This window comes from Eleutherodactylus coqui, chromosome 1 (genome assembly GCF_035609145.1).
Source record: "Eleutherodactylus coqui strain aEleCoq1 chromosome 1, aEleCoq1.hap1, whole genome shotgun sequence".
NCBI lineage: Eukaryota > Metazoa > Chordata > Amphibia > Anura > Eleutherodactylidae > Eleutherodactylus > Eleutherodactylus coqui.
In genome coordinates, this window is record NC_089837.1 from 37,049,525 (window position 1) to 37,066,158 (window position 16,634).

Consider the following 16,634-nt stretch of genomic DNA (forward strand, 5'->3'; position numbering starts at 1 on the left):
CCAGTCTCTTCACATGCTGATGTATTCTCCTCTGGACCTTCCATGCTCACGTTTTGTACAATTTCAGAATTGTTCTCCAATGCATCAGAATTAGAATTTTCCAAATCATCCTCCAAATTCTCAATAGGTTTAGTTTCTTCATCGGGGCCTTTATTTTCCGATTCTTCAGGTTCTTTTTCCTGAAAATCATTAGAGTCGCAGGCTTCATATTCATTCATTACTGACTTGACCTCTTGACTATTAACATCACCATCTTCACTTGACATATCTGATTTCCCTTTATCAGTTTCTTCTCCAGCTTTAGATAGAGCATCCTCATCATTGGTGGCCTCTTCATCCATGTCCGAACAGTCATGTACTATGCTTGGCTCAGATTCTTTGTTCTGTTGAGCTGCAAGATCACTTTCCTCAGTTTTAGGGTCATTGTTCTGCTTCATTTTCAAAATCTGTTGAAGATCAAATGCTTTAATGATTGGGGCATTGGCAGCAACTGTTTGTGGCTTAGCTAATTTTAACGCTCTCTTCTGCCTTATACATTTCTCACATGGGCAAAACTCATCATTAGGTTGTCCATTGCTGTCTTCTCCAAGGGAAGCACTGAATGTTAGGTCTTCTTCATTGGTTTCAGATGAGAAGTCATATGAGCCAGCGCCCCTGTTCTCCCCATTTGCATATTGACGGATGGACACTCTGTGCATCGTTTGTAAACGTCTTCTCCGTTCATCTGCTTGCAAAGAAGACCTTCGTCGGGAGCCTTCAGCTGGAGGCCTTGGCACCCTATTTCCTGCCCGAGCTTTTATTTTCTTGAGTTCATTTGAAATGCTCTTCTGGATTCTTTGACTAACTTCATTTTTAAGTTCAGCAATCATTTCATCAAGATTTTCATTGTCTTCCAAATGCCACCTGACTTTGAACTCATGCATGGCATCTACGTAATGAGTCATAAATTCTTTCTCTATTTTTTTCAGAAGGTTCAATACCCAAACTGGATCGGCTTCAGGACTTTGTTTATCCTCATGTTTCCCATTTGAATCAGATGTAGAAATGACGGTTGACTGACAGTCACTCGGAGAATTAATGTTGTTGGTCTCCGGAGAGTTGGACTCATTAAATTTTGGTTCTTCACTATGACTAAGGATATTCATCTTCTCATTATTCGAAATCCTGTGTTCTTCTGCCTCTTCTGTACATTCAACATCATTTACATTATTTACTGCATTGTAATGTCCCTCTTCGTTAGTTTCTTCTTTTATTTCTGTTTCAGATGTATTCTCACTGCTGTCTAACTTTTTCTCATTCATGTTTTCATCCATGATGCAGGATTTATCCTCATTAAAGCTAGCTACTTCATTTGTACTTTCTTCCCCGCTCGCTACATCATGCTCTCCGGAAACAACTTCTTTCTGTTGACAGCATTGCATGTTTTTCTCAGCACATTCTGTTTCCTTTACTAATATGGACAGTTTCCCATCTTCTGGCTTTCCAGTTGTCACTATGTGGTCACCTCCACCAGTTATGCTCCCATCACCAGATCCTTCAAAACCACTATTAAGGTCAACTCCTGAAGATGAAACAGGTGTTACTTCTTCATCCGTAGAGTAGTGTTTTCCAGATTTAATGTTTATGATACTTGTGTTCGTTGGATCTTCTGCCCATAACGCCTGCAATATGTTCAACAATTCAGTATACTTGGTTTTTTTTAGATCCTTCGTATTATTTGTGATCTCTGTTTGACCTTCATCTAGAAGCTGTAGACTAGCTAGGCATGATATCAGGACTGCAGCAGAGTTACTGAGCTTCCTTCCCATGGTTAGTGATACTTCCGGTAAACTGTTCGAACGATCAAATTTCGATTCTTGGGAGGGGCTTAGCAATGCTTTCATTATTTGCACAGAAGTTTGTATATTGTTTGGAAGTGACTTTATGTCATTTGGTAGTCCCTCGTTTTTAACATTGTTTCCCGCTAACTTACTTAATATAACAGATTCCTCATTATCTTTCCCATCAGCAATATTTGTGTCCTGAATGTCATTTACAATATTAACGCACTGCACATCTTTAGATATCTCTTCTCCAGTCTCATTGGTGTTGTTTTCCTCTGCTATAGGTTCCTTAGGTAAATCTCCTTCCTCTTGTTCTGTTTTTGATGCGTCTATTCCTATCTCTGCCTGTGTTTTTTTCTGGCATTCTTCCACTTCATACTCAACAACCATTGTGTCTGAGGGAATCTTCCTTAGCCACTCATTTACTACTTCCTCTGGGGTCACATTTGGTAATGCGGATGGAACCAGCTCACTGTTTATATTGTTATCTGCATCTAAAGAATCCCCCTTATGTTTTTTCTTAGAAGAGCTAGAACTATTTTTATGTTTTTTGGTACTCTGGGTGTCTTCAGTACTATTATGACTTGTTACAACATTTTTGGTCTTCTTGCAGGTGTCCGTACTGGCTCTAGAGGCCAGAATTCTCTTCGATCCCGGTGTTGAAGCTCTTGAGTTGTCTGACTTTTCCCCATTCATAGTTTTTATTTGGTCATTGGATACACTGTTGCTAGATAATTTAAATTGTGCTGATCTTACATGTTTATGGGTTGGTTTTCCTTCGGGAGGTGATGGACTATGTATACAATCCATATTAGGAGCTACTGTTTGACTACTTGAGTCAGCAACCCCATTATCATTTACTGCCTCTTCCTCTTGGGACATTTCTCTAGTACTATCACGGGAGGAGGAACTTTTAACTATGCTCTTCTTTTCAGATATTGATGACACTCTAGAGCTAACATTGAAAACTTGTTCATTTTCTTGACAGCTGATACTATTGAATTTAGAGCTAAGAGATTTACTTGACGCCCTTGAAATGGGTAGACTATTTTCACCGTCTTCATTTACAATACATGCTACGTGATCTGATTTTTCTGTACAGCTTGATGATTCATTGCAACTGCCCTGTTGGTTTAGGATTGGATGTTCATCTTGTACATGATTGAGTTGTCCAGATTCAGTTATGGATGACTTTGACTGACATGACCTTGTGGATTGAAAGCTCTGCCCCTTATGTTCTGTCAAGGATTTTCTCTTGGATTGAGATAGAGCGGCATGGCTCTCACTCACACTGTTCTCACAAACATCTGTACTTTCTTGTTTTATCAATGCACTTTCACTTTTTTGAGAGTTACATGAAGTTTCATCTTCATCATGTCCGTTGACTTTCATACTTTTTTTGGAGGATGATCTTGATTTAGTTGAAGATCTGGAAGTTGTTCCTACTGAACGCCTGTCATAATCAGTAAGACTACATTTCGTAAGGTCAGTGGAGGACGCGTTTTCAGTGTGCTTAGCATGAATTTCATTGTCATGTGAGAAATTTTTATCTTCTATGGGTGGACTTCCGCAAGGCTCTTCAGAGTTTGCCGTTTCCATCGATATATCTTGCATATTCTTCAGCGATCCTTTACAAATAGGTTGTTGTGTTTCTTCTTCTTCTTCTTCTTCATTATAGCTCAGGTTTGATGCTAAGCTTTTTGTATTTGTGCTATTTCTTTTCAGCATGTGACTCTTTCTAGAGTGTAACGATGACTGTGAAACAACACTAACTCTTCGACTACAATTGTCACTACCAGAACAGGGAGTTGGCGATGCTTCAGGACACTCTTCGAAGCTGCTTCCACGATGTGCCTGACAATGTGGCTCTTCAGAAAGCTGAGACTGTTGTTTCCGCATGCAACCTTGACTTTTCGAGCTTGAGCTTGACTTGTTTTGACTTCTACTTCTTTTTGCTTGTTCAGTATCTGAAATTGCATCAGTGTTTGAGGCTACAGTTGAGCGACCACTACGACTTGCACACTGACTAACTGTTGAGTATGTAACCATTGTATCTCCATTTTCTTTGGTTTCTGAGTAATGTGAAGACCTGTGCAGTATATGCTCTGTGTACTCTCCAGAGGACATAGAATGTAGACTATCAATGGATGTCTTTTGATCGCCCTTTACTCTGTGTCGTGAGGATGTACTTGAAGTAGAAGACCTGGTTTGCCATGTAGCTCTTTTCACATAATCCTCTTGTTGGTTGGCATGCATTGGGTTTTTCCAGATATCATACTCTTGACATTGCATGCCACAATGACTGCAATACATGTCCTCGATGCCAACTTCATTTAGCTTTGAGGTATATGAGTCGGCATCGCATGGATAAAATGATTCATCTGTCTCTGAAAAGTTTTCAGTGTTCGTCTCTTCTTTTTTATCACTTTCATCAAATAAGCAAAGCTGTTCACACTTTGTTTTACCTATGGTACTGGACTTTTTTATTTGGGTGGACCATTGAAGGGTTTCTTCATTAAGCAGGCGAAACCGTACTTTCATCTCTACTGAAAGGCTGCCATCTTTGTTTACGTGAACCTTTTTTTCAATGTCATCATTAAGTAGGGAGTGATTTGCGTCTTCCGATTTTCCATGAGGACACATATTGGCATAAGAACTGAAGCCGCTGTTTACTGGTGACATATTCAAGCCATTTGGATAGGATTTCTCAGAAGACAGAGAGAGTCTTGTCTTATTGCTTGATGCTGGTCGGGGGTGGATTATACTCTTTTTGGCTTTTGGTCCAAAGTTTGCTGTAGAAACACACATAAACAGAAAATAATGTATGTCAGTTCCATATGAAATATAATACCAAAATGTTATGTAAAGCATATGTGCATTTACATACAGATCACTGTAAATCACTGATAGGACCGCCCATTGGACTCCTAAGTCCAGAAAAAAAGGAGTTTAGATCAATAAATTACAAGTTATGTAAATTTTTTTCCCCACAAAACTATATTTCAACTGGCTCAGCTCTCCCTATTCTACAGCATGCTGCCATCAGGATGGACTTCCCTTTAAAGTGTACCTTAGTTTTTAACACGGTTTGTAAAGTATAATACGTTCTCCTTACCCTGCCATATGGTGGTGTTTGCAACCTGTTTCATGTATGTAAGTTCTGATTTCCAGATGATCTTCCCCATTTTTCTGATGCCCTGCTTTTTGCAATCCACTTTCAGTTAGGGAGTGTGCAGGAAGCCTAGCATTCTGCCAGCAGTTCACTGTCCTGCTTTCCTTGCCCTTACCACCCATACTGTACTGCTCTATTTCAGCTACAATCAACAGTGAGGCCATATCTGAATGCCTACCTCTCTGATTTCCCTGGACATTTCAACCATTCAGAGACATTCTGGCCAAATGGTTAGTAAACCCAATATAATGTGTTTAAACACACACATACACTGTAAAAGCAGGAGAGGCAGAGATTGTAAAGACTGTAGACACTGTGCCTGCTAACCTATCAGCCTGTGAGTGCAGGGAGTAAGCCTGTAAAGATAGCCCCTCCATATCTTAGCATTCCAGTCACTACAGAAGCTCAATACACAACAACAGACAGTGGATGTTGGAAGAGAGATCCCTACTGGCAGCCATTTCAAACTTAATTTACAGTGGTAAAACAACATTTTTAATAAAGTGTGTTGCAAGAGTGATGAGACACAGGCTATTATATGAACATAAGCTGTCTTTAAAGTTAGTGCCTCTTTAAATACAACTATCCATATAGGAATTCATCACAGCTTTAGACACTTCAGGTGCCTCTACATCTTCAAAACTTGTTGGCTGAAAGATCTGTCAGATGCAATATTGTCAGCTGAAACCTTGTTTGTATCCAAATCACCAAAACTAAGAACATCTACTTCCTGCCGGGCTTGAATAGTGGCGATCATTAGTGGGAACATAATATTTAGTAATTTGGATCAAAACAAGTTCTTCGATCCAGGAGATCGTACAGATTTTGCAATTTTTTTAAACATTTTCTTCTGATATTATGTAGGAAAATTTCATAGCGGTAATCCTGAAAATTTCCATCATAGGTCATCTACTTCACCTTCCCACAAAGTCTTAAAAGTGTTGTCCACCTTTGAACTTTTGATGACCTATCCTCAGGAAAGGTAATCAATAATTGAGCAGCGTAGATTGCCACCCAAGACCCCAGCCAAAAAACTGTTTGCCGCGCCACTGCACTGGTGTACGGAGCCAGAAGCAGACAGCCCCGTAGACTTTGCAGTGGTCTTGGTTGGTATTACAGGCACTATTTCCATTCAATTGAATTGGAAAAGTGCCTTAAACAAGAACCTGGGCCGCTGAAAAGTATATGGAGCTGTTTGCTTCCACCTCTATACACTGACACAACAGTCTGATGAACACCTGATTGGCGAGGGTTCCATGTGGTAGACCCCTCCCCAATCAACTAGTGATATCCAGAAGCCATCTTTAGTTCAAAGGTGGACAATTCCTTTAACTAATTCCTTGCAAGATGTTCATAAGTCAATGGAAAGCTTATATGGAACATTTTTAAGAGATTGAGAACCTCCATGTCCTTCTTCTCCTAGTTGAGTTCTCCCGATAGTCTTTCCCTCTTTCCTGGCCACAATAACTTTGAAGTGCATTTCTACAAGCCAATTCCTGCCTGTGATCAAACACTCTTTTTGGGACCGTGGATTAGTTGAAGATGGGGAAGCTCAAGGAATAGACAGCAAAAAGATGGTATTCTTGTGTAAAGCTTCCTGGAAGGAAATCCTGCCTTGAGTACTCAACCTCTCAAGGTGTTTCTCTATGACTTTTTAAAGTAGCGTTTAGCTTTATTACCCAGTAATAAGCCTTAATCCACTTAGACATAATGCTAATTTAGCACTGTCCTAACCCTGGAAAGGATGATTTTTTTTTAATGCTTTTTGATTTCTAATTAACGAATATATGTTTCTTTTATTTAGCGATTTTTTTTTTCATACATTTTTGAATCCTGACAGTAAATAACAGAAAGTCTGGTGATGAGTTAACAGATAAAAGGGTTACGACGCTCGTCACATCAAAGATAAACTATCAGACTTGTAAAATCTTTAGTTTCACCGTCAAAGTTTTATTGTCTTCTTAATGGTTATGAAATGGAAACACTAAGACTTTATTGACTGTTTTATGGAGACACGGGAGAGAGATCTGTCCCAAAGGGGGTTTCTAAAGGGCCTTGTACACGGCCCAATTATCAAGCACAAACATTCACTTGAGAATTCATTTGCTCTATCATCAGGCCACTTAAAGCAGCCAACAATCAGCCAACAGATGAGCAAATGCTTGTTTCGCGGCTGATTGTGTCTTTTTTTTAAGTATTAACCCTTTCCAGTCCAATTTGTATCCTGGTTTTCCTAGGGGGCTTACTCTTTTTCTGCTGTTATACAATGGCGCTATCTGCTGGCTAAAGCCAGTACTGCATGAGGTGACACGTTAGATAGGCTCCGACAGCAGAGAGGCCGGCAATATACAGTAAGAGAACCCCAAGGGATGTCTTCCAGCATCGGAGCTGTACAGCCTTAAATCATAATGTCTTCAGAGGTCAGACAGTGGATTGGAAAGGGTTAAGATATTTGTTGGTGGGCTGCACACCTTCTGTAAAGAGGGAGATATACAACCGACCAATGATAGCTGTACAGGGCGAATAACCGTATTAACAAGAGTTTGTCCCCATATCGGCATTCCTTTGTTGTGTGTGAAGGGCAGTGAACCAGCACCAATTGACCTTCTCAGCACTCTTGCAGCTTACGGCTTTCACCACATGGACATGGTGAACACAGATGCAAGAAGAAATCCTGAGTTCTTCGTTTAATATCTCACATGGAGCTACACTATTATTCAGGCAATACAGCGCATGTGCAGTGTGTAAGGTGTTAAACCCCTTCTGATGTGCCTGGTAGACTTCTATACATTCAAGGACCTTCAGAGACAGAGGTCACATGTGGCTGTGGAGTGAAAAGGACCTATATACACCCATCTGCCCCATCTTGGCATAGTTGCCAGAACGGCGCCAGCGGTGGCGGGCAGAAAACAGCAAACCCCCAAAGATTCTAGTTGCCAGGGGACTGACAACGTAAAAGGAGGGGTACATAAGGGGGAAACGTAAGGGGTAAAATCCTTACTTGTAGATGGTAGATTTTTATATATTCAAGGACCTTTAGAGAGAGGTCACATGATTATTTACTGTGATTTTGTGGCTGTGGAGTGAAAAGGACCTTTTGAACCCCTGCGCCATACACACACCACCTACCTGCTTCATAGTGTATGGAATGCACAGGCGTCTCCAGCTCAAGGACCAAGGGGCATATTTTTAGCCGATGGAGGGGTAGAGAGCCCAGACTAGTCCTGCAACCCAGACCTGAAACGCCCATCGGATGAGTTACAAATAATTTGCATCTTATTGGCTATACATGAGGACAGATAAGAGGGTCTGGTTTGTTTGACATCCCTGACAGATAAAATAAATTTGGTTTCAGACTTCAGATCGTGTTTTACACGCTACGGGCACAGATTTATTTAATCGTGTCTCTGTATGGAAAGAGGGATGGAAGGATGAGGGATCTCTTACTGTGATTGACTTAGAGGAAGACCAAGAGGACCTGTTGAGTGATACAGGAACAGGGAAGTTAGATCTATTAGGGCTAATATGGCGGACAACATTTTTGTCAGACATCTACTTCTTGTCCCTAAATCTGAGAAGTTTTTTTTAAAGTGACCCTGCGGGCCTGGACAAACAACTCTGACTGCCTGATGCCCACTGAATTGGTAGTCTAAGACATGAAATGCTGTCCTGAGTGGCTACCACTGTTCACGTGAGGGGCACTGGTTAATCAAAGTAGGTGTAGTGATTTAGACTAATAATGCATACTAATGTCAGAGAAGCGGTGCGGCCATCTTTGTTTGTCCAGGCTCAGAGGGTCGCTTTAATTCTGCAAGGTGAGCTGCAATGACAATGCAAAAAAGTCAAACTTCACATTATGTCGGACCACAAAGGACCACGACTACCTTACAGTCACTTACCATTTTTCTTATTGTCCATGATCTCAGCATTGTGGCTTGGATGAGATCGGAGGCCTGGAAGCTTGTCAGTCACACTTTTACGTATATTTTCTATTTGTATCGGCTTAAAAGGCTCTTTTCCTGCACAGATGAGGATGCTGGTGGATTGCAGAACGGCCTGTATATTTTCAATCTGTCGGGTAGAAGCACAAGGTCATTGGTAAATAATACATGCATGCTATATGACATTACTGTATACTGTATAACCTTACAGTTTATAAAATGGGAATATATAGTGATGTGACAAATTAAGGACACCCGAGTCATTTTTTATTTTTGGGGTTATATCAATAATTGATCTTCATTCGATAGAATCTGCAGCCGCAGACCCACTTTTCTTTGCAAATTCGCCTTCCTTTGTCCAGACAGGCTTTGCTTGGGTTCGGCTCCCAGCGCTCACAATGTGTCAAGTAGGCAGCCACTGACTCTCAATGAGTGACATCGGACTTGATTGACAGTTCGACATCACCCATTGAGAGTGAGCGGTGGGGACCGCCTACTTGACACATAGGGGCATATTCCATAAATATTGTACGCCAGATATGAGACGTACAAACGTTGTAATTCTAGCTCAAGTCCTGAATTTGTGAATTTTCTAAGTGTTACACCAAGCTGCCACTTTTTAAAACAGTGAGTGGGGACTAAAAATAGGGGGGCTTTGCCACACACAGCCATCAGATTTACGGTATAACCTGATGTCAATTATAGCTGAAAACTATGCCAGCTCATAGCTGGCATACGTTTTATTCTGGCGCATGAATTTGCTCCTAAGGCCTTAGTCAGACGGGCGTTTTTAGCCGCGATTTGCGCATGCGCATGCGTCCGGCGATTTTATAAAACCATTGCTTTGCAATGGTATCGGACACATGAGTGCTTTTTATGCGCTCGTCCGATAAATTATAGAACAGAAATCGCAGATCGCACCTATGTGCGATCTGCGATTCCTGTTCTCTTCTCTATATGCGCTCAATGGGGCCGGCGGCAGCAGCGCCGACCCCATTGAGAACATATAGAAGACAAATCGTTCTTCTCTGCCACAGCTGTTACAGCTGTGGCAGAGAAGAACGATGTTTGCCCATTGAATTCAATGGAGCCGGCAATACAGCCGGCTCCATTGAAAGCAATGCGCTGAGGGCGAGCGCTGGATGAATTGTCGGAAAGGGCTTAAATATATAAGCCCTTCCCTGCAATTCATCCTAAAATGTGTTAAAATTAAAAAAAATTGTATACTCACCTTTCCGCTGCAGCCGGAGTTCTGCCGCGCCCGCAATCAGTTCTCCTGAACTGCTTCTCGGCACTATTCAGCCGGCGGGGCTTTAAAATCCCCGCCTGCTGAATGATCTGCCTCTGATTGGTCACAGCCAGACCAATCAGAGGCAGGTTTCACTCACACACCCATTCATGAATTCATGAATGGGTGAGTGACTGCTGCCTCTCATTGGCTCAGCGGGAGCTGCCCCTGATTGGTCCCGCTGAGCCAATGAGAGGCAGCAGTCACTCACCCATTCATGAATTCATGAATGGGTGTGTGAGTGAAACCTGCCTCTGATTGGTCTGGCTGTGACCAATTAGAGGCAACTCATTCAGCAGGCGGGGATTTTAAAGCCCCGCCGGCTGAATAGTGCCGAGAAGCAGTTCAGGAGAACTGACAGCGGCCGCGGCGGAACTCCGGCTGCAGCGGAAAGGTGAGTATACAATTTTTTTTTATTTTAACACATTTTAGGATGAATTGCAGGGAAGGGCTTATATATTTAAGCCCTTCCCGACAATTCATCCCGGGCTCGCCCTCAGCGCATTGCTTTCAATGGAGACGGCTGTATTGCCGGCTCCATTGAATGCAATGCGCTGGACAGCTCCGGCCCGTTTCTAATGAAACGCGGCTAGGAGCAGATTTTCGGGCGTTTTTTCGGCCGATTTTTCGGCGCCGGTCACGCGATTTGCGCGTACACATCCGTCATGCCATGCAAAAATTGCGCGAAAAAACGCCCGTGTGACTAAGGCCTTAGTATGAGAAATGTATTAAGTGGCTTGTGCCTTTTATTACATTTTTTGCACCTACAGTATGTTAGTTCACACTTTACGTAGACCAGCGTATGAAACGCCGGTCCAAGTAAATATACCCAATTGTAGCGCCAGTAGCCTATCCAAGTAAAGGAAGGTGAGTAAGGGAAAAGCCCAAACTTGGAAAGATTCAGTGGGGCCGTGGCTGTACAGAGGTCTGCGGACATCCCCTCTGATTCTGCACAGTGACAACTACTTTCTAGGAAGGAATTCCCACACTTTTACTTTAGTAATGATGAGAACTATCTGTACGCCCTGTGATTAAATTCTGTCTAGTTCTTTCAGCATACTGTGCCTGCATTGAACTTTCTGGGGTGGGAGATCTTCTCAACATGTAGATCGGTCCACATTGCCATGTCATTTTATGTGGCCCTTGATGTCCAGGTGAAGAAAAGCTTCTTCTAGATTGAAGGGTCCTGAGCTGTGCCAAGATGACCCTCTGCTAAACTGCGGACTCGTTTGTGGCCTGCCACTGGGTAACCAGGATCGCGACCACAATCTTTGTCCTACATTGCAATATTGTGTGTATGCAGACTTTGCTACTTGGTTGTTACTGCAGTCCCCGGAGCCTTTGGCATGCTCCCATGTCTGCTTCTACCGCTGAGCCTATCCTGCAGTATGGCGCTGCTTGCCGGGGCTCAGACCATGAAGCGGCTTGTACATCACGGTTGGTCCTTGTTACCATCCTGCAGAGGAGAGTCTGTTCCAGCCCTTTTGTCAATATCCTGTGTGCCTGCTGCACAGATCAGAGAACACGTTGTGTTATACTGCTGCTTAACCCAGTGGGTAAGGACTCTGCCCAAAGGACTTTTTCGGAAACCTTTTACCAAGTTCCGCTAACTCCCATCATTTTTCCTTTTCTCTGACTACTTGGCAGTTTAGAGCCAAGTGTCCATGTTGGGGGACCTGTGCCCTAATTTTTCTGGACTAGACCCTTGCTCTGGTCCGTCTGTCCCCCTTTTAAAGTATTCTTTGACACCCCTGGTGTAGATGATGGATTTAGTTCCACTGTGCCACTTCCAGAGGTATTGTTCCATCTCCCAGCTCAAAACATTTCTTATATCAACACTTTCTAAAATGAAAATGTTTGTACATGCCCTCATCATGCCCCACATAGATTAGTGCAATATTCTCCTATATGGATATACTCCACCTGTCCAATACATCCTCAATCCACCTTTCCCCTTTTGCCTCTCTGCCCGTCCCTTCATCCAGTGCGGGTAAATGCATTCTAATATATTGACAATGACATACAAGGCCATCCACAATCTCTTCCTTTAATGCATCTCTGTCCTAATCTCCCAATATCCCCCACTTCACAAGTGATGTTTGGGCCTCATAGGACCTTCTTTGCTGTCCTCTTGCCTCTTCCTCTACCACTTCCCTCGGTTGTTCCGTTGGCCACCAATGCTCATGACAGATTTCAGCATCAGCTCATAAGCAGATGATGTTCTGCCTTATGTTCTATCCAGCTGTCTGATGAAGAGGATTATGTACGTTGAAACATGTTACCTGCTTAATTCACTGATTAATATCATCGACTTCACTCCTTTTGGAAACAAGCATCGGCCAACAGGTTGTGCCAGATTCATAGTTCCCTGCATGTTCCATTGCCTCCAAGATTGCTTTCGTACTTTTTTGTTACTCTAGGACTTGCGACCCTAAAACACTCTTCAGACTTCCGAAAACAACCTGAGATGCCCCCTGCTCAGTAAAGCTCAGAGCCTGGAATAACCCTACTACACATCTGCGTAATCAGCTTCTCCCTCACCTTCTGCTTCGTTCCACTGAGGTTGTGAGCCCCGCGGGCCGGGCGCTCTCTGCTGCTGTAGCTCATAACCTTATTGTATTTGGTTTTCCGTGTGTTCCTCCATATGTGAAGCACTGGAACCCCTTTGTATTTATATACCACATCCTGGAACCATAACTGATGATATCCAATGGTTTGGAGATTTTTTTAAATCCATTTTGAGGTTTGTAGACGTCCAACACCTTCTTTCTGGAGACCAGAAAGAGCTTTGGAGCTCACAAAATTTAAGAGGCATTATAATAGAATTAGTTTAGAGTTTCTTACGTTGGGCATTGTAATCATGGGAAATTAGGATCAATTTTAGAAAGAGATATATTAGCATTTATTATTAATTATTTATTTATTACATTTGATTTACATCTAAGAAGATCAGTTGTATAGTATTTATTAGGCCCACATATGTTTGGCTATACATATGAAGTGTATATATATATATATATATTTTATTTTTTTTCTTTTCCTTTACCTTTATGACAAAAGTAGGGATTTTATTTATTTTATTGCTATGATGTCTACATGACTTCCTAATTATTTTTTCATCTGAATGGAACCATACGCAGAACTGTGTGGAGCTGCACGGACCCGATGCGGCGGACAGAATGACGTCATCACATTTTCAATGGAGTGCACGTCGCTCTTCAATTAATTTATGAATGAAGAAAGAGTAGGTGGAACACATGCTGGTTTCCACATAGGGAAATCTCTGGTCACATGGACAGAAAACTCCTCCTGCCATATGAAGCTGCTGCCGCCGGACCGGCGTCTGCTGCAAGCACCACATATGTAAGTATACTCTATATGGTATCTCATATATATATATGTGCATTTTTTAAGTTGTGATTGTGCTTTATGCTTGAGGAAGGCATGTTGGGGACGCCGAAATGCGTTGCATTTTTAAAAGTTGGTTAATATAAACCACGGACTAGAGATGAGCGAGTATACTCACTAAGGCACATTACTCGAGCGAGTAGTGCCTTAGCCGAGTATCTCCCCGCTCGTCTCTAAAGATTCTCTCTCTCCCTCTCTCCCCCCGCTACCCCCTGCTCCCCGCCGCAACTCACCTGCCACCCCCGCCAGCCCCCAAATCTTTAGAGACGAGCGGAGAGATACTCGGCTAAGGCACTACTCGCTCGAGTAATGTGCCTTAGTGAGTATACTCGCTCATCTCTACTAATTATAATTGTACAGTGCAAACTTAGACTAGTCAGTCTTAAAAGGCACCATCTTTAGACAACCTAGTTTAAGTTTATACCTCATATTGGCTTAGTTTTTACGCCAAGCATAAGGACAGAAGGAGGAGGATAGAATTTTATAATTTAAAGTGGGTTGTGCCGAGATGGTATTCCATGTTGATATGCTCTATTAGGGCACATGAACATCACAGAGTGGGGTCCCTTGCTCCAGACGGCCTCTATGGTTGGAATGGGGAGCTGCTTTGTAAGAGCAGCTTTCATCTGGACAGACCATGTGCCGTCCTAGTAATTACAGGATATCAGTATATCTGAACGGCCATCCTGTAATACTACATTTCCCCTGCAGTGGTTGCTGCAAAATCAGCTATTCGAAATGCCCATGTTGAACATTCTGAAAGGGATTATGTACAGTGGCATAGCTATAGGGGCAAAGCGGTCGCAGATGCAATCGGGCCACTAAGCCAGGGGGCCTACAAGACCCCCTTCAACTTAAAATGACTGTTTGTGCTTCCACGCTTGTGGTTCTGAGCTCGACAGCATTGCACTGCACTCACAGTGGTTCTGCCAAACTCACAGGAGTGTCCTCCGGTTCCCAGGGACACAGACAAAGACTTCCAGGAACCAAGCGATGTGAAGAGAACAGCAGAGAAGAACTCAGCGCTGCTGCAGCGCATAGACATCACTACCACAAGCGCTGAAGAGGAGGGTCCATATGTGAAGCTTGCATGGTCTGGCTAATGAGAGGGCCAGAGAGAAAATCGGTGCACATGTGGCTAGAGGATCTGAAACCTGTGAAGCACAGGTAAAATGCTGTTAAACAAGCACCGAATATTTGAATATGGCTATGTTTTATTTAAAAAATGATTAGACCCCGCCCCCAAAACACACTTACTCAGATGCGTGACATCTCACTAGTTATCACAAGATCTTTTGTCTCTAGCTGAAAACAACAGGGTACTTATCAGACATCAGCTTGATTTTTACATTTCCCCTGCTTTTTCTTTCCTTGTGCTATACTAGCAATCCCAGGATGCATCAGCAGAGCATCACATGAGCGACTAGAACCAGTACCATTTCTACCAGCTGGGAGGATACTGCAATTAGCATTTCCCCTTTATATTCTCCTAAAGCTAAAGACAAAAAATATACAGTCAGGGAGGATAAACTGTGATCTCCTTCATTGCAACGGTGTGACAGGAGCCTCTAATTATCAGCCAGAATTCTGATAGAAGTGTTAGTTCCTAGCAGAGATGAGCGAGTATACTCGCTAAGGCTCATTACTCGAGTGAGTAGTGCCTTAGCCGAGTATCTCCCCGCTCGTCTCTAAAGATTCGGGGGCCGGCGCGGTGACAGGTGAGTTGCGGTGGGGAGTGGGGGGAGAGAGGGAGAGAGAGATCTCCCCTCCGTTCCTCCCCGTTCTCCCCCGCCGCTCCCCGCCCCCCGCCGGCCCCTGAATCTTTAGAGACGAGCGGGGAGATACTCGGCTAAGGCACTACTCGCTCGAGTAATGTGCCTTAGTGAGTATACTCGCTCATCTCTACTACGGACCCTTCAGGTCCTTTACAGTTCTTTTGACTCTCGAACCGTGGGGAAACATTTTTCTTTTCTTTGAACTGGTTCCTACTAAGCCCTGGTTATCCAGCGGGCTTTCTTTACTGGTACGCCTCTCCAGACGGCAGGATGTGAGATCAAAAGAGAACCATAGGCATTCCTGGACACTAGGTGTCGGTGGATTTCCCTATATCTAGGGAATTCCGCCGAGAACTAGATGAGTGTATATCTGATATAGGCCCCCTGCACACGGGTGGAAATTCTGCAGCGCAGAATTTCCGCGCATACATAGGATTGCATTGCAAAACGCAATCCTCTGCACACAGCCGCGATTTGTCCGCGTGAAAACACATACGGAAAACAAATCGCAGCATGTTCTATTTCTGGGCAGGTCTCGCAGAGGCCCGCACAGAAATGTCAGTGGTGACGGGCCGGCCCCTCTCTGCGTAGCGTAGGCTGGGCGGCAGCCGGCGCAGAGCAGGAGACAGAAGACTCCAAGAGGGGTAAGCCGCAGGCCTCTGCAGGGGCACGGGACCGCATCCCGGTGCGATAATTCCCGCAGCGGGATCCGACCCGGCCGTCTGCAGGTGGATAGGTTTACACTGTTGTATTTTCTGATGATGAGGCGCTGATAGCTATCTATCCTCCTTCAAGATTGCTTTCATACTTTTTTGTTACTCTAGGACTTGCGACCCTAAAACACTCCTCAGACTTCCGAAAACAACCTGAGATGCCCCCTGGTCAGTAAAGCTCAGAGCCTGGAATAACCCTACTACACATCCGTGTAATCAGCTTCTACCTCACCTTCTGCTGCTTTCCACTGAGGTTGTGAGCCCCGCGGGCCGGGCGCTCTCTGCTGCTCTACCTCATAACCTTATTGTATTTGGTTTTCCGTGTGTTCCTCCATATGTGAAGCACTGGAACCCCTTTGTATTTATATACCACATCCTGGAACCATAACTGATGATATCCAATGGTTTGGAGATTTTTTTAAATCCATTTTGAGGTTTGTAGACGTCCAACACCTTCTTTCTGGAGACCAGAAAGAGCTTTAGAGCTCACAAAATTTAAGAGGCATTATAATAG

The 16,634-nt window shown here is 43.4% G+C and overlaps 1 protein-coding gene across 1 annotated transcript in view; it reads right to left on the bottom strand.

Moving 5' to 3' along the window:
• Positions 1–16,634, bottom strand: part of RP1L1 (RP1 like 1) — a 30,976-nt gene that overhangs the window by 1,198 nt on the left and 13,144 nt on the right. Inside the window, exons 2-3 of the mRNA XM_066592096.1 lie at positions 8,895–9,066; positions 1–4,615 (exon numbers count right to left, since the gene is read on the bottom strand). The exon at positions 1–4,615 is cut by the window's left edge and continues 1,198 nt beyond it. Of these exons, the coding sequence (XP_066448193.1) occupies positions 1–4,615; positions 8,895–9,066 (4,787 nt within the window). The remainder of the gene's footprint in view (positions 4,616–8,894; positions 9,067–16,634) is intronic.